This window comes from Tamandua tetradactyla, chromosome 23 (assembly GCF_023851605.1).
Source record: "Tamandua tetradactyla isolate mTamTet1 chromosome 23, mTamTet1.pri, whole genome shotgun sequence".
NCBI classification, from domain to species: Eukaryota; Metazoa; Chordata; class Mammalia; order Pilosa; family Myrmecophagidae; genus Tamandua; species Tamandua tetradactyla.
In genome coordinates this window covers 46353336-46372733 of record NC_135349.1, presented here as the reverse complement: position 1 = coordinate 46372733, position 19398 = coordinate 46353336, and the positions used below count along the sequence as shown (strand labels likewise).

Here is a 19398-nt window from a genome sequence, read left to right as displayed (position 1 = left end):
CCTTCCCCCCTATTTATTTATTATTGTGTGGACTCACAGGTTCCAGTTTTATAATTCATTACTGTATTTAATTATTTGGGCATTCAAATAGTCCCAGATTTGGCCAGCAGGAACTTGGCCAAGCTGGTTGCTCTGTCCTTGTGATAATCACATCATTTTTGGGAGCAGTTCCTATTTTCTGGAATAACAAGGTTTTCTGGGTACATTTTACATCTACCTTGTCCATCCCTGGGATGAGCCATTTCTTTGAAGAGCCCTGATGGAGTTCCAGAGATATTAAGTGAAAAGGTCAATGGGCAAAAGAACATATATAATTGCTACCTTGCATGCAAGGAGGAAGGGAAAATAATAAAACACATATATATCTGTTTATTCTGGCCAAACCAGGAAGGATAAGGGGAGAAAAGAGAAGTGGGGGATGGGGAGAAAGGATAAGGGAGAGAGGGGTACTTCACTGAATTATTTTGCTTAGTGGATAGTGGTATTAAAGAACAAGGTCTGTTCTGGGTAGTCTTTGCTTCTTGGCTCCTTCAGTGGACAGAGCCTGGAAATTTATGCATGTAGCTATTCAAAATACATATACATTTGCACACACAAAATACGTACAAGCATACATATGATGTACATATTTTAGAAATCATAAAATTCATACCAATGCCTCCAATTCTAATCAGCTCCCACAGGGTCCTTCCTTGTCATCTCCCATCCCATATTTCTATATCTCCTCTTCTACCATGAAAACCCTGGCTCCCAACAAAATCGAACATCAATCTTATGAAAGTTTCAGAATTGCTTCACCCATACCACTATAATAAACAAATGACTAAAAAGAGTTCAGAATTTGTTTACAACTCTTCCCTCATCCCCAATACTTCACTTCTCCCAAAACTGAGGGTTTATAGTCAAGTATTGTGTTTACACCCTACTTGGATTAGTCCATCCTTCCTTTCTTTATCTCCTTCAGGATGGGTATAGCATTTTTAAAAAATAAATGTGGTTTCTTTTTTATTTATTTATTTATTTCCGTTTGCTTTCAATTTATGATTCCCCCTTCCCATACTTATAGATTTGAATTCTCTTTTTGAATATATAGATGTTAGCAAACTCAAAATTCTGCAAAATAATTCAGTGAAGTACCCCTCTCTCCCTTATCCTTTCTCCCTACCCTCCATTTCTCTTTTCTCCCCTTATCCTTCCAGGTTTGGCCAAAATAAACAGATATATATGTGTTTTATTATTTTCCCTTCATCCTTACATGCAAGGTAGCAATTATATATGTTCTTTTGCCCATTGCCCTTTTCACTTAATATCTCTGGAAATCCCTCCATGGGAGTTCACAGAGGTCTTCCTCATTCTTTTTTTACATCTGCGCTGTATGTATTTACATAGTTTATTCAACCATTCTCTTAGACATGGATATTTAGGTAGTTTCCAGCATTTTGTGATTACAAAAATTACCCTGTATGTGTGTATTTTCATAATTGGAGGTGTGTCTTTAGAATACATTCCTAGAGGTGGGATTGCTAGGTTGAAGGGTATAATAATGATTTAAAGTTTCCTTTCAAATGTATTTAAGTAAAAAAAAAAAAGTGAGAGCTTAAATAAATGATTAAATAAACTGTACAGACAGCACACAGGCATGGCAAAATTGTAAAGGTGGGCAAATGACTGCGCTATATTATTGGTCTAGCACCTTCCAACCCCAAAACAAACCTGGTGGGGGAGTGGGGGGTGGAAAAAGAGACTCACAGTTTTACTGAGGTTCAAAGGGAGCCCCTGGAAATCCTCCTTAGAGCCTGAGCCCTGGCTTCGGTTGCCACAGGTTGAAGTCCGTTGCCACAGGTTGAAGTCCGTGTCCACGTGAACCCACTGATCTGCCCTTCCTGGTGGTACAGTACGGCAGTACAGCAAAGGAAGGACAATTTGGTCATTCTGAAGCCAACGTGGTGGCAACACAGAGGATTGGAGTGGGGCCTGGCTGCTGGAGGTTGTGAAAGAGCTAAGAAAGCAGCACAGAACTGTGCTGGCTGCTCTGGAGTGGCGTAGAGAGGGGGTCTCTAAACCAAATTGCCAGGAAAGGGCAAATCTTCTTCAGCATTCTCTCTTAAAGATGGCTGCAGAATACATTTTAGAGTAGTGCTTGATAACCTGGGAAGACCCTCTCCCCAGAAACGTTCCCACACAGGCCCACATAGAAATTTGCATTCTGTCTCAGGTAGTTAGCAGATCCTAGGGAGGAGCCACTATTTCTCAGAGTTTGGGGATAAAATTGCTTTTAAAAAAGGAAGAAATTGTTTTGGCATAGGAAGAACTAATTTGCATTCATTTAGAGAGTTAATTAATCTAAGTGGGATAACTCATGCCCCAGCTGTGTTGGCTGGATGAGGGGTGCGTAGGATAGGGGTGGGGATGGTACAGCTGTGAGAGTGAGGGCAAAGTCAAGGTTTGGGCACCTCACTATGTGTGGAGAGGACCCTTGTGGGCCTCTCCTGGTCTAGGATGCAGGAGGTGCGGGTGATTGGCAAGGATGAGGGAGGACTCATTCTGGTGTATTGTTTCTAGCTGTGTGCCTCTGTCTTCTATTTCCTCGTGCATGATATCCAGGGCTGTACCACGATAGTACCAAGACACCTATCCCAAGGCAGCTTTGGGTAAGCCCCAGTGCTCCAGAAAGGGGCTGTTGGGCCGCTGTGATATGTCGGAGGGAACTTACCCATCCTTCATCTGGAGTGGCTCCACTTTCATCTGCTGGCCGTGGAGATATGCCATAGAAAATGCCATTTGAAATGAAGGTCTAGCTGCTAAAAAAAAGCTTGAAAAGCACTAGATTGGTTTATCTTAAACCTGTCCTCTGCTCCAAAATTCTGATGGTATCCAAGAAGATGAAAAAGTCAGAGGAGCACAGCCATGTCATGGTAGCTTGGTCTTTGGCACCAGGATGTGGCCTCTGAGCTTGGGGAGTCCTTGGAGCTGAGTTCCTGTCCTGTTAGCCAGGCAGGAGCCAGAGTGCAGCCTGCAGGAGGTGGCTTTGCAGGGCACAGGATAGAAGCTAGAAGCCCCAGTGCCTCTGATAGTATACCCCATCAGAAACAAACAAAATAAATGTAAACATACATCCCTTAAACATGCACGTACACACACACACACATTTGTATTACTATGCTAATGTTATATACATTATGAAACTAACCAAATGGAGATTTGAAAAAAGATGAACATAACTAAATAGAAAAGACCTACTACCCAATTTTCAGTGAATTTGGTTACATTTTATTAACCACATATTTTTTCTAAGTTGTCTCATACTAACTTTGGAAGTTAGTATGATATCAGTAAAGTAGAATAAATACCTTTTTTTGACCCTGAATTAAAATTATGACAATTCATATTTTCATGTTAAAATCCATCAAAAGCACATTTTTTGATGTTGCTGAGATGAATGGAAAGAGGGATTCTGGCCTCCATCTTCATTCTCCCCAGTGTTTTGCTGGGATTGATGTCACCTCTTATGAATATTCACCAGACATGTTAGGTGCAGTTTATGCAACTTATTCTCAAACATGAGTATTTGTATAAATACAGGTCTGCAAAGCTATTTGGTCCCATCCCAGTTTCTGTGTTTTTTTCCAGAGATAGAGATGGTGATCATGGAACGCAAGCTCTCAGAGTTGGCTGCCAGCACCTCTGTGCAGGAGCAGAACACCACGGATGAGGAGAAGAGTGCTGCTGCCTCGGGCTGCGAGAGTGTGCAGTGGAACAGGTAGCCACCTGGTGGGCCAGCTCATCTGCCTGCCATCAGGGTGGAGCTGCTGCTCAGTTTTACTGGGGAGGAGATGGGGAGGAGGACAAGGAGGAGGTCAGGTGCCCTGGCTAGCATCGCCCAGCCCAGGGTGGCTTCTAAGAATAGCCCAGGTTGTGTCTGATGCTCCTTTTATCTATGATATTGACAGATGAGTAAAAAAATATGGATTAAAAATAAATAAACAATAGGAGGAACAAATGTTAAAATAAATTGAATAGATTGAAATACTAGTGAACAATAAAAGGGAGTGGTAAGGGTTATAGAAAAAAAAGAGGGGGAGCAAAGATTAAAATCTATTGCATAGATGGAAATACTAGTGGTCAGTGAGAGGAAGGGGTAAGGAGTATGGTATGTGTACGTTTTTTCTTTTTATTTCTTTTTCTGGAGTGATGCAAATGTTCTAAAAAATGATCGTGGTGGTGATATTGTGAGCCATTGATTATACACCATACATGGAATATTTGTGTGTTAAGAATGTTCATGTTTGTATGTTGTTTTGGTTTGATAATACAAAACAAATTAAAAAAAAAGAAGAAGAATCCAGGGTCTTTTCCTGCCACACCAAATGGCCCTCTTTGCCTCTTAGCCATGCAGTCCTTCCTTTCCCTGGTCCCCTTCCTGCCACTGGCCGCCAAGGCATGACTCTTCTCCAGAGGCCATGGGGACAGCACAGCTTGACATTGCAGTGCTCCTCAGCCCTTGGAAAGAGAATGAGTAGCATATAGTCCCGCCATGCCCTGAAGCACTTGGGTGCCGGGCCCCGCTAGAGGGTCTGGGTACAGCCTGACTCTGGCTGCTCCTGGCAATGCTCTGCATGGCCAAAGAAGGATCCCCAGGGGGTCGAGTTGTCATTCATTCACTACCTCTCACACCACCATCCCAGAGCTTTCCCTCACTGACTCAGCTGGCATGATTGAACGCTTCTACCCACTGTTGGCTTTTTGCCTGATTGTTCATTTTGGTGATAGCCTGCTGGACCTAAATCCTCTCAAACCTTCATGAAGCCATGTTTCTCAGAGCCTTGCTATAGTACCACCCCCTCGGGAATGGGATTGGGTGGAAGGTTGCCGTGAACTGTTAGGAGGGCATTTCATTTCAGGGTTGTTTCCTGATAAAGTTGCCCCACTGCCCAAAACCTGCAATGATCCCTGATCCTACTGTGGTGTTAATAAATACACAGCAAGTCTCTGCCATGTCTCCGTCAGCCTACAAGGCATTCATCTCCTGAGCCCTCAAATGGGGTGGCAGAAGAACATGTATGCACACATCTGCGTACACATACATGCATGCACACACACCATCCTATTGATTAGTCTAAAAGTGAAGGGTTGAAGCACACTAATTTTTTCCCCTCCTATCTCTTTGTTTGGCATATGTTTCAGTTATCTAACAAATAGAATTAATTTTAAGCAGATGCACAAGGGAGCCATTTTTAGTTTTTGTTAAATAAAGAACATATTGGAGCTTGGTATGGGCTATTGATTGTTATAACTTATGAAGTCCTTTTTCATTTTGGTTGGCAGTAAAAAATGTAACTCATCAATCTGAAAATTAAAGAAATCATTCTAAACACAGAAAGGGAAAGAAAACAAACCTTTAGGTCCTCAGCACAGCGTTATCTAAAATAGGTATAACTGGAAAAACCTTGAATACTTGGCAGTGGGGAATGCTTATGCAAATTAAGTTGTATCTGCTTAATAGAATATTAATCACTGCTTTTAAATGAATCATGATATATTCAATTTCTTAGGATCTAATAAATGGAAACAGGGCATATAATTTGCATAATATAGTAATACTGTAGCTTTGCTAAAGGAAGAAAATTACCTATGTGTTACAAAAAAAAAGGGAAAAAAAAGGACCAAAATGTTATCCTTAAATGTTGAGATAGATGCTTCCTTTTTTCTGAATCTTAGTAAAGAGAAGGGTTTTCTTAGGGTTGATGGAGATTGTTTCTTAAACTTGGGTGATTTTAACTGGCCTCTTCTACCATGGGACTTGTAATGGAGACTGATTCAGGTGCCTTGTGTTGGGCTGCATATGGGCTTGGGAATGTACAAACTGGGAACCTTTGGATCAGTTCTCTGTCCTCCACTGAAACCAAAGGGCACAGAAGAGACTGGCCCAGATGCAGTCTGCAGAAGTATCGAGTTTGTTGGTCATCAGAAAAATCACCACGGCCATGTGTCACCCCTGTTCCCAACACTGAGACAGGAGAGTGCTAGGCTGAGGGAGAGTGGAATTTATTCTAACATGATCTTGGCATTGTTCCACTTGCCCAAAGAAACAGCATCGTAGAAGGAAGAATTGTTCTTATATTCCTCATACACTATAGGTGATAGCTGCATTGGGGGTTTAATATAGACCTAAGAAATGAAAAACCATTCAAAACGTTATTTCTTTTCTTTAAAATTTTTTTTAAAAAATGGTAAAACTAATCTACATTAAAAAAACGTGAAAAACCTTGAAAAGTATAAAGGAGAAGAAAAAAGTTTCTATGATTTCAGCATTCAAAGGCAAATAACATTTGGTTATTTCCTACCAGTTTTTTTCATTGCCTTCTTTTTGGGAATTCTGCCCTTCCTCCCTCTAAGTAGTTTGGACCAGACTGTATTCATCAGTTTTTATTCTTCTTTTAAAAATCTAATAGCAAACTCAACAACAAAAAGACAGCCAACCCAATTACAAAATGGGAAAAAGACTTAAAACAGACACCTACCAGAAGAAGAAATACGGATGGCCAAGAGGCACATGAAGAGATGCTCAATGTCCCTGGCCATTAGAGAAATGCAAATCAAAACCACAATGAGATATCATCTCACACCCACCAGAATGGCCATTATCAACAAAACAGAAAATGACAAGTGCTGGAGAGGATGCGGAGAAAGAGGCACACTTATCCACTGTTGGTGGGAATGTCAAAGGGTACAACCACTGTGGAAGGCAGTTTGGCGGTTCCTCAAAAAACTGAATATAGAATTGCCATACGACCCAGCAATACCATTGCTAGGTATCTACTCAAAGGACTTAAGGGCAAAGACACAAACGGACATTTGCACACCAATGTTTATAGCAGCGTTATTTACAATTGCAAAGAGATGGAAACAGCCAAAATCTCCATCAACAGAAGAGTGGCTAAACAAACTGTGGTATATACATACGATGGAATATTATGCAGCTTTAAGACAAGATAAACTTATGAACCATGTAATAACATGGATGGACCTAGAGAATATTATGCTGAGTGAATCCAGCCAAAAACTAAAGGACAAATACTGTATGGTCCCACTGATGTGAACGGACATTCGAGAATAAACTTGAAATATGTCATTGGTAACAGAGTTCAGCAGGAGTTAGAAACAGGGTAAGACAATGGGTAATTGAAGCTGAAGGGATACAGACTGTGCAACAGGACTAGATACAAAAACTCAAAAATGGACAGCACAATAATACCTAATTGTAAAGTAATCATGTTAAAACACTGAATGAAGCTGCATCTGAGCTATAGGGTTTTTTTTGTTTTTGTTTGCTTGTTGGTTTGTTTGTTGTTGTTCTTTACTATTATTACTACTTTTATTTCTTTTCTTTATATTAACATTTTATATCTTTTTCTGTTGTGTTGCTAGCTCCTCTAAACCGATGCAAATGTACTAAGAAACAATGATCATGCATCTATGTGATGATGTTAAGAATTACTGAGTGCATATGTAGAATGGTATGATTTCTAAATGTTGTGTTAATTTCTTTTTTTTTTTCTTTCCGTTAATAAAAAAATAAAAAATAAAAAAAAAATTAAATCTGAAACATTAAAAAAAAAAAATCTAATAGCAAACTTCAAGTATCTTTTTCATTTTTGTACACTTAGCAAGCAAGATGCTTAATGGCTACATGATACTAGATTATATAAAAGATGGTATATCCACTTAGCCCTTACCCCACTATTGGGCGTTTGGTTTGTTCAATATCATCTTAAAATGAAAATACAATCCAAATTCCAAGCAACTAATTTACCAGAAAATACTTTTTTTTTTTTTTTTTACCTTATCCTGTTATGTATTTTGGAAGTGCTATCATTGATGGCTTATAAAAACTGAAATCTACATGTGACAGAACCATCAAAACACCTGAAGGGTGATGCCTGAGCTGGGGCGAGGAAGGTGTGGGGCTCAGGAGAAATGGAGACTAAATGTCAATGTCCCCGTTAAGGCTTCTCTTCTAAGTTTTATATGTCACATATTCATTTGAAATGTTATGACAAGTACAATTGTACTATTTTTTCTCTTGCACTTTTCAATTCAGTATTTTGAATCAGTGGTTCATTTATGGGTTTCAAAATTCAAAAAGTATGAAAAATAATGAAGTGAGAAGCCTCCCTGTTCCTGCACCCCACCCAGTTTCACTCCCCATGGCATCCCATGTGCCATGTGTGCTCGTGCGCCCTTCCAGGGGTTGAATGAACCCTTGGTGCTCTGTTCACTTGGCCCCAGCCTGGTGTCAGAGGAGGCAGCCACCAATGGTTGCAGCATCAGAACCTTCTACCCACGGACCAGGGCATTGCATTGTTCTATGGCCATCATGTTGAAGAGTCTTTCCAGGCTAGACCCTTCACCTGAACGACAGCATTTGGGATGTATGGTTCCTGATACCTGCAGCTGCTCTGTAGAGCTCATCCACAAAAGCACCTGAGGCAGAGGCCTTGCTGCCAATTCTTACCAGTCATGGAAAGTTGGTCCAAGAAGTGGTTGGTCCAAGAAAAGGACCCTGCCAGAATGAAATCAAGACGTGCTCTTGGAATGTTGCAGATAGGCATCAAATAGCAGCTCCCATGAATTGAGCACTTTCCATTCTGTGCCTGGCCCTGTGTTAAATGTCTTTCAGTCATTTTGTTGATTCTTCACAATAACCACTGAAGATTTGACCTCCATTTCACAGATGGGGAAACAGAGAGGTTGTGAGTAACTTGTCCAAGGCTATACAACTTAGAAGTGGCAGAATGAGAATTTAAACCCAGGTAGTCTGTCTCCAGGCCCACATTCTTAAAGTTATTTGGATTTATCTTTTCTGTCTTATCTGATATTTTAGTATGTCACATTGACTTGCTTTCTTCATTCTCTTGTTGCTCTTTGAAACAATGTGCATCTGTTTATTCTGTCTCTGCTTAGTGGTAAGCGACGCCACAAGAGCTGAAACTTCGAATCCTTTATCCCCAGTATTGGGACCTCTGATAAGCGATTGTTGAACAACTAAGTTGTCTGTTCCTTGGTCAGCTGGCCTTCTTCCCATGTAGACTGCAGCTGCAGAGCGTCAGAGGTGATCTCTGACTTGTCTTTGGGTTCTTAGTACCTGCTACTCAACGGGCACTTGGTGGGCTCCATACACGTGGGTGGTTTCAGCCACAAGAGGCAAGAGCAGCCAGCCAGGGCCTCTTGTGCAAGTGGGAGGGATGGGATGTTCGCCCAGGTGCACTAGGAAGCTCACTGAGGCCCACTCTTTTCCAGACCCTTCCTAGATATGGTGTACCATGCCCTGGACAGCCCAGATGATGATTACCATGCCCTCTTCGTGCTTTGCCTCCTCTACGCCATGTCTCAGAATAAAGGTAAGCCTGCTCACCTTGCTTCTTTCTTGGTTGTGACTTGCATACTCAGCAATATGGCAGTATAGACTGAAAAAGAAAGCGGCTTTTATTGAGGGATCTTCTTCCTGGCATCCATAGATTCTGCCAAACTTTTCTTCAACATCTGTTAGAATTTCTCAGGTATTTTTCTATAATCTGAAGCCATAGAAATTGGTTACTCAGACAGTATGGGGGCAAAAAAGGTTAAAATGTTGACTGTATAATCCATTATGACTGTATTTATACTGTGGGTTTTTTTGACCCCTTGCTTTACACCTGAATTAGCGTCCAACCTTTCCCTAACATTAGAACTAAAATCAGTCAAGTTGTAATCTTGGTTTTGCTATTTATAATAGTAGATGTTTTTGCTCTAGTTTCAGAGCTAAAATAGGCCCTGGGTATATTGTGTGGACTTGTAGGTTTTCTTTCCGAAGAGAGGTGTGGTTCTCTGGTTTCCCCTGGTAAGGCTGTGAGGTCAGGAACAGACTCGTGTAGGTTTGATTAGGCTTCCTTCATTCTTTCCCTCCCTGCTCACTGCTGGGTATGGCCACTGTTTTTTTCCCTACCTAGCTTGACATGGGTGGTTTCTAAACTCTGACATCAGAACCTCCTTTGAAATCAAGGATATTCCTTCTGGCATCTTCCAAGAGCTGGGCTGGGCATAGAAGAGACATTGCATCAAGTGGTGTTTTAGTAGGTTTTTAGTAAGCTTATTGGAGAGTTGGTAGAGGTGTTTTTTACTATAGCAGCCTATGGCTAGAGACGTTGAGAAACCACTCAAGATGACTGGAGTAAGCTAACGTCCCCCTAGAATATCAGGTCCTTATCTCTGGAACCTGTAAATATGACTTTATTTGGGAAAAGGGTCTTTGCAGATGTGATTAGATTAAGCATCTCGGGATGGGGTGATTATCCTGGATTATCCAGGTAAGCCCTGAATGCCACCACAAATGACCTTATATGAAGGAGGCAGAGGGAAATTCAGCACAGACAGTGTGACCATGGAGGCAGAGAGAGAGAGATTTAAAGGTGCTGGCCATGGAAATTGGAATGATTTTCATAAGCAAAGAAATGTCAGCAGCCAGTGGAAGCTGGAAGAGCCCAGCAAAGGAGTCTCTGCTAGAGTCTCCTATGGAAGTGCAGCCCTGCTACCACCTTGATTTTTGACCCAGTGATACTGATTTCAGACTTGTGGCCTCCGGGACTATGAAGCAATAAGTTTCTGTTGTTTTAAGCCACCAAATTTGTGGTAATTTGTTACAGCAGCTATAGGAAACTTATTTAATTACTACTTATTTGTTTATTCTGAAATCATGAATACATGCTTATGATTAATGTCAATTAGTGACAAAAATGTATAGTCTAGGCCAAGATGGCGGCTTAGCAACGTGCACATTTTAGTTCGTCCTCCAGAACAACTGCTAAATAACCAGAAACAGTACAGAACAGCTCCCGGAGCCACGTCAGTGACCAGACACACAGCGTACCCCAGTCTGGACCAGCTGGACTGGCTGCAAGCCTCCCCAAAACCATGAGTTCCCCAAGCCGTGGTGGCCAGCACCCGATGCCCCTCCCCCATGGGCGGCTTCCCAGAAGGAAAGGAAAGAGACTCTAAACCTGGTCAAGGCGGAGTTCGCTCATTGGGCTCACTGAAAAAGAGGAAAGGGGAGGAAACGGAAGTTTTAGTGGCTGTGTATCTATGGCGACTTGGCAGCCTCTGGAGTCAGCGGCGGGAATTCTTGGACTGCAACTGCCCCAGGCATAGGCAGAAATGGGCTGCTTTCAGGGCTGTCTCCCACCTGTGCCTTCCCCAGGGGAGGGATGAAGCCCAACTCAGGTGGAATCCCTCTCTCAAGGAATTCAACCTCAGGGCTTGGCAATTTGAAGCCATTAAAACCAACCTACAACCTCTCCTCTGTCTCCACCATGCCCCCAGCAGGGAGAGTCTTCCAAAGTTAAAAGTACCGCAACATCTCTTGCTGGTGTGACCCGCAGGCAGACGTGCCACATACTGGGCAGGATAAGAAAAACAGAGCCCAGAGACTTCATAGGAAAGTCTTTTAAACTGCTGGGTGTCACCCTCAGGGAAAACTGACGCAGGTTACTCCTTCCCCCTGATAGGAGGCCAATTTAGTCCAGGAAAACCCGGCTGGAGTCTATAATACCTACGTAGACCCTCCTAAGGGTGGGGAGGGAAAACGCACCATGCAAGCAGGGCAAGAAACAAGAAAACAAGAACTGAAAAATTATCCTCTGTTAAACAAAACCTAAGCTAGAGGTCCGGAAAAAGCTGAACTGAAGGTCAAAGAACAGATAGACAACAAATTCATCTAGCAAGAAAACCCTAGGTAAGAGAAGTGAAAGCAATCTCCAGAATAAACTAATTAAGGTAATTAAATGTCTAGACGCCAGCAAAAAATACCAAATCACACCAGGAAAATTGAAATATGGCCCAGTCAAAGGAATAAACCAATAGTTCAAATGAGATGCAAGAGCTGAAACAACTAATTCAGAATATACGAACAGACATGGAAAACCTCATCAAAAACCAAATCAATGAATTGAGGGAGGATATGAAGAAGGCAAGGAATGAACAAAAAGAAGAAATGGAAAGTCTGAAAAAACAAATCATGGAACTTATGGGGATGAAAAGTACAGTAGAAGAGATGAAAAAAACAATGGAAACCTACAATGGTGGATTTCAAGAGACAGAGGTTAGGATTAGTGAACTGGAGGATGGAACATCTGAAATCTGACAAGATACAGAAACTATAGAGAAAAAAAATGAAAAAATATGAGCAGGGACTCAGGGAACTGAATGATAATATGAAGCACATAAATATATGTATTGTGGGTGTCCTGGAAGGAGAAGAGAAGGGAAAAGGAGGAGAAAAACTAATGGAAGAAATCACTGAAAATTTCCCAACTCTTACGAAAGACCTAAAATTACAGATCCAAGAAGTGCAGCGTACCCCAAAGAGAATAGATGCAAATAGACGTTCTCCAAGACACTTACTAGTAAGAATGTCAGAAGTCAAAGAGAAAGAGAGGATCTTGAAAGCAGCAAGAGAAAAGCAACCCATCACATACAAGGGAAACCCAATAAGACTATGTGTAGATTTCTCAGCAGAAACCATGAATGCAAGAAGACAGTGGGATAATATATTTAAATTACTAAAAGAGAAAAACTGCCAACCAAGAATTCTATACCCAGCAAAATTGTCCTTCAAAAGTGAAGGAGAAATTAAAACATTTTCAGACAAAAAATCACTGAGAGAATTTGTGACCAAGAGACCAGCTCTGCAAGAAATACTAAAGGGAGCACTAGAGACAGATACGAAGAGACAGAAGAGAGAGGTGTGGAGAAGAGTGTAGAAAGAAGGAAAATTAGATATGACATATAAAATACAAAAGGCAAAATGGTAGAGGAAAGTGCTACCCAAACAGTAATAACACTAAATATTAATGGATTGAACTCCCCAATCAAAAGACATAGACTGGCAGAATGGATTAAAAAACAGGATCCTTCTATATGCTGTCTACAGGAAACACATCTTAGACCCAAGGATAAACATAGGTTGAAAGTGAAAGGTTGGGAAAAGATATTTCATGCAAATAACAACCAGAAAAGAACAGGAGTAGTTATACTAATATCCAACAAATTAGACTTCAGATGTAAAACAGTTAAAAGAGACAAACAAGGATACTATATACTAATAAAAGGAACAATTAAACAAGAAGACATAACAATCATAAATATTTATGCACCGAACCAGAACGCCCCAAAATACACGAGGCAAACACTGCAAACACTGGAAAGGGAAATAGACATATCTACCATAATAGTTGGAGACTTCAGTTCCCCACTCTCAACAATGGACAGAACATCTAGACAGAGGATCAATAAAGAAACAGAGAATTTGAATATTACAATAAATGAGCTAGACTTAACAGACATTTATAAGACATTACACCCCACAACAGCAGGATACACCTTTTTCTCAAGTGCTCATGGATCATTCTCAAAGATAGACCATATGCTGTGTCACAAAGCAAGTCTCAACAAATTTTAAAAGATTGAAATCATACAAAACACTTTTTCAGATCATAAGGGAATGAAGTTGGAAATCAATAATAGGCAAAGCGCCAGAAAATTCACAAATAGGCTCAACAAGACACTCTTAAACAACCAGTGGGTCAAGGAAGAAATTACAAGAGAAATCAGTAAATATCTCGAGGCAAATGAAAATGAAAACCCAACATATCAAAACTTATGGGACGCAACAAAGGCAGTGCTAAGAGGGAAATTTATTGCCCTAAATGCCTATATCAAAAAAGAAGAAAGGGCAAAAATACAGGAACTAACTGTCCACTTGGAAGAACTGGAGAAAGAACGGCAAACTAACCCCAAAGCAAGCAAAAGGAAAGAAATAACAAAGATTAGAGCAGAAATAAATAAAATTGAGAAAATCAATAAAACCAAAGTTGGTTCTATGAGAAAATCAATAGGATTGATGGGCCCTTAGCAAGATTGACAAAAAGAAGAAGAAAGAGGATGCAAATAAATAAGATCAGAAATGGAAGAGGAGACATAACCACTGACCCCACAGAAATAAAGGAGGTAAAAACAGGATACTATGAACAACTTTATGCCAATAAATACAACAATGTAGGTGAAATGGACAATTTCCTAGAAAGGCATGAACAACCAACTTTGACTCAAGAAGAAATAGATGACCTCAACAAACCAATCACAAGTAAAGAAATTGAATCAGTCATTCAAAAGCTTCCCAAAAAGAAAAGTCCAGGACCAGACGGCTTCACATGTGAATTCTACCAAACATTCCAGAAAGAATTAGTACCAACCCTGCTCAAACTCTTCAAAAAAATTGAAGTGGAGGGAAAGCTACCTAATTCATTCTATGAAGCCAACATCACCCTCATACCAAAACCAGGCAAAGATATTACAAAAAAAGAAAACTACAGACCAATCTCTCTAATGAATACAGATGCAAAAATCCTCAACAAAATTCTAGCAAATCGAATCCAGGAACACATTAAAAGAATTATACATCATGACCAAGTAGGATTCATCCCAGGTATGCAAGGATGGTTCAACATAAGAAAATCAATTAATGTAATACACCATATCAACAAATCAAAGCAGAAAAGTCACACGATCATCTCAATTGATGCAGAGAAGGCATTTGACAAAATTCAACATCCTTTCCTGTTGAAAACACTTCAAAGGATAGGAATACAAGGGAACTTCCTTAAAATGATAGCGGGAATATATGAAAAACCCACAGCTAATATCATCCTCAATGGGGAAAAACTGAAAACTTTCCCCTTAACATCAGGAACAAGACAAGGATGTCCACTATCACCACTGTTATTCAACATTGTGTTGGAAGTTATAGCCAGAGCAATTAGACAAGAAAAAGAAATACAAGGCATCAAAATTGGAAAGGAAGAGGTAAAACTCTATTTGCAAATGATATGGTACTGTATGTCGAAAACCTGGAAAAATCCACAGCAAAACTACTAGAGCTAATAAACGAGTACAGCAAAGTGGCAGGTTACAAGATCAACATTCAAAAATCTGTAGCGTCTCTATACACTAGTAATGAACAATCTGAGGGGGAAATCAAGAAACGAATTCCATTTACAATTCCAACTAAGAATAAAATACTTAGGAATAAATTTAACTAAAAAGACAAAAGACCTATACAAAGAAAACTACAAGAAACTGTTAAAAGAAATCACAGAAGACCTAAATAGATGGAAGGGCATACCGTGTTCATGGATTGGAAGACTGAATATAGGTAAGATGTCAGTTCTGCCTTAATTGATTTACAGATTCAACGCAATACCAATCAAAATCCCAACAACTTACTTTTCAGAAATAGAAAAACCAATAAGCAAATTTATCTGGAAGGGCAGGGTGCCCTGAATTGCTAAAAGTATCTTGAGGAAAAAAAAAACGAAGCCGGAGGTCTCACGCTGCCTGACTTTAAGGCGTATTATGAAGCCACAGTGGTCAAAACAGCATGGTACTGGCATAAAGATAGATATATTGACCAATGGAATCGAATAGAGTGTTCAGATATAGACCCTCTCATCTATGGACATTTGATCTTTGATAAGGCAGTCAAACCAACTCACCTGGCACAGAACAGTCTCTTCAATAAATGGTGCCTAGAGAACTGGATATCCATATGCAAAAGAATGAAAGAGGACCCGCATCTCACACCCTATACAAAAGTTAGCTCAAAATGGATCAAAGATCTAAACATCAGGTCTAAGACCATAAAACAGCGGAAAATATAGGGAAATATCTTATAAATCTTATAATTGGAGGCGGTTTTATGGACCTTACACCTAAAGCAAGAGCACTGAAGAAATAAATAAATAAATGGGAGCTCCCCAAAATTAAACACTTTTGTGCATCAAAGAACTTCATCAAGAAAGTAAAAAGACAGCCTACACATTGGGAAACAATATTTGGAAATGACATATCAGATAAAGGTCTAGTATCCAGAATTTATAAAGAGATTGTTCAACTCAACAACAAAAAGACAGCCAATCCAATTACAAAATGGGAAAAAGACTTGAACAGACACTTCTCAGAAGAGGAAATACAAATGGCCAAGAGGCACATGAAGAGATGCTCAACATCCCTGGCCAATAGAGAAATGCAAATCAATACCACAATGAGATATCATCTCACACCCACCAGAATGGCCGTTTTCAACAAAACAGAAAATGACAAGTGCTGGAGAGGATGTGGAGAAAGAGGCACACTTATTCACTCTTGATGGGAATGTCAAATGGTGCAACCACTGTGGAAGGCAGTTTGGTGGTTCCTCAAAAAGCTGAATATAGAATTGCCATGTGACCCAGCAATACCATTGCTAGGTATCTACTCAGAGGACATAAAGGCAAAGACACAAATGGACATTTGCACACCAGTGTTTATAGCAGCATTATTTACAATTGCAAGGAGATGGAGACAGCCAAAATGTCCAACAACAGATGTGTGACTAAACAAACTGTGGTATATGCATACGATGGAATATTATGCAGCTCTAAGACAGAATAAACTTATGAAGTATGTGTGCTGGTTTGAAAGGAAGTATGCCCCCTAAGAAAAGTCATGTTCTAATATAAATCCCATTTCTTAAAGGTAGAATAGTCTCTATTCAATGCTGTGTATTTGGGACTGTGATGGGATCATCTCCCTGGTTGATGAGATTTAGTTAAGAACGGTTGTTAAACTGGATTAGGGGATGACATGTCTCCACCCATCTGAGTGGGTCTTGATTAGTTTCTGAAGTCCTATAAAAGAGGAAACATTTTGGAGAGAGAGGTTCAGAGAGAGCAGAGAATGCTGCAGCACCATGAAGCAGAGTCCACCAGCCAGCAATCTTTGGAGATGAAGAAGGAAGATGCCTCCCGGGGAGCTTCATGAAACAGGAAGCCAAGAGAGAAATCTAGCAGATGACGCTGTGTTCGCCATGTGCCCTTCCAGCTGAGAGAGAAGCCCCTGACTGTGTTCGCCACGTGCCTTCTCACTTGAGAGAGAAACCCTGAACTTCATCGGCCTTCTTGAACCAAGGTATCTTTCCCCGGATGCCTTTGATTGAACATTTCTATAGACTTGTTTTAATTGGGACATTTTCTTGGCCTTAGATCTGTAAACTAGCAACTCATTCAATTCCCCTTGTTAAAAGCCATTCCTTTTCTAGTATATTGCATTCTAGCAGCTAGCAAACTAGAACAGTATGTAACAACATGGATGGACCTTGAGAACATTATGCTGAGTGAGACTAGCCAAAAACTAAAGGACAAATACTGTATGGTCTCAGTGATATGAACTGACATCAGTGAATTAACTTGAAATATTTTGTTCACAACAGAGACCCTCAGGAGATAGAAATAGGGTAAGATAATGGGTAATTGGAGCTGAAGGGATACAGACTGTGCAACAGGACTGGATACAAAAACTCAGAAATGGACAGCACAATATTACCTAACTGTAATGTAATCATGTTAAAACACTGAATGAAGCTGCATGTGAGAATGATAGAGGGAGGAGGGCTGGGGACATAAATGAAATCAGAGAGAAAGATAGATGTTAAAGATTGAGATGGTATAATCTAGAAATGCCTAGAGTGTATAATAATAGTGAAATGTACAAGGTACAATTTAAAAAATGTTTTTGCATGAAGAAGAACAAAGGAATGTCATTATTGCAGGGTACTGAGGATAGATGGTAATTAATATTTTAAAGTGTCACCTTCTGTGTGAGACTAAAGCAAAAAATGTTTATTTGTTACAAATTTTATGTTTTGACTAGTGCAGTTCCTAATATAACTTATGTAGATGGTTTGATTGAATGCCATAAGTACTTGGAATCTCAGGTAGGACATGAGATTTTTCTGGTTTGTCCAGAGTGATGCCCTGATGAATCCCAGAGTGATTCAATCAGTGAGTGGAAATGTGTCTGCAGAGCCCCCTTTGGGGAGTGGTGAGAACGGGGAGAAATTCAGCTTCCCTAGGTTGAATTCTTGATATTCTTACAAGCAGTGTGGACAACCAAAGCTATAGGCACAGCCCCCAGTCTTGGGGTTTGTTCATATGAAACTTAACCCCGCAAAGGATAGGTCAAGCCTACTTAAAATTTAGGCCTAAGAGTTATCCCCAAGAGAGCCTCTTTTGTTGCTCAAATGTGGCCGCTCTCTCCAGCCAACACAACGAGCATTCTTACCACCCTACCCCTCTCTACGTGGGACATGACTCCCAGGGGTGTGTCATGCTGAACGGAGACTCAGCATCAAGGGATTGAGAAAAATCCTAGAATGAGCTGAGACTTAGCATCGAGGGATTGAGAAAACCTTCTCAACCAAAAGCGGGAAGAGGGAAATGAGACAAAGTGTCAATGGCTGAGAGATTCCAAACAGAGTTGAGAGGTTATCCTGGAGGTTATTCTCATGCATCTAGTAGATATCATCTTGTTATTCAAGATGTAATGGAGAGGCTGGAGGGAACTGCCTGAAAATGTAGAGCTGTGTTCCAGTAGCCATGTTTCTTGAGGATGATTGAATAATGATACAGCTGTCACAATGTGAGTGTGTGATTGTGAAAACCTTGTGTCTGAAGCTCCTTTTATCTACCTTGTCAACAAAGGAGTAGAACATATGGAATAAAAATAAATAATAGGAGGAACAAATGCTTAAAAAAAAAAATATATATATATATATATAGTCTAGAATGTCTCTCTCCCACCTTTGGCCCCCAACTCTCCTTGTCAAAGTTAGTCTTTATTACCAGTTTCTTGTGTCTTTTTAAAGATAGCAATATAAACCCAAATACAAGTCTGTATGATTTTATTTCTACTACTTCCCAATTTAAACAGAAATGGAGGCATTCTGTATTGTCTGTTTTAAACCTTGCTTTTCTCACACATCATAAAACAGCATATCATTTCACATCCATAGACATTATATAGACCTGCCTTGTTCTTTTCATCATATTTCTGTGTCATCACTTACTCTACCATCCCTTTATTGAATGACACTTAAATGGTTTCCATACTTTTCCTATTACAGATGGTACCACAAACTTGCTTCTCATTTGTAGGCCATTATGATCACAAGCAAGTCTATAAATCCAACCTGAGAATCCATGCAAAGAAGCATGGCTAACTCCAAATTCTGCTGTTTTCCTCCACAATCTCATTTGCTGTCATGGCTTCTGCCATCACCTCTAGTTCCTTGCTCAGTACCTGACACGTAGAGACTCTTACTTATTAAGGAGGAAACCCAAACCCGTGAGACTCCCTCTCATTAACTCTCAGTAGTTTTATGTTGGAGGCCCCCATCTAGATGTTTCAATAACATCTCAAAACAGCTAGTCTAACATTATACATATATCCCCTATAAATATCCCCCAACCCCATCATACTTCCTGACATTTC

General features: G+C 40.2%; 1 protein-coding gene across 6 annotated transcripts in view; it reads left to right on the top strand.

Moving 5' to 3' along the window:
* CLEC16A (C-type lectin domain containing 16A) overlaps nt 1-19398 on the top strand; it is a 285111-nt gene that overhangs the window by 79037 nt on the left and 186676 nt on the right. For all 6 annotated transcript variants that reach the window (XM_077141803.1, XM_077141801.1, XM_077141802.1 and 3 more), the window contains 2 exons: nt 3631-3760; nt 9301-9401. In XM_077141803.1, the coding sequence (XP_076997918.1) occupies nt 3631-3760; nt 9301-9401 (231 nt within the window). The remainder of the gene's footprint in view (nt 1-3630; nt 3761-9300; nt 9402-19398) is intronic.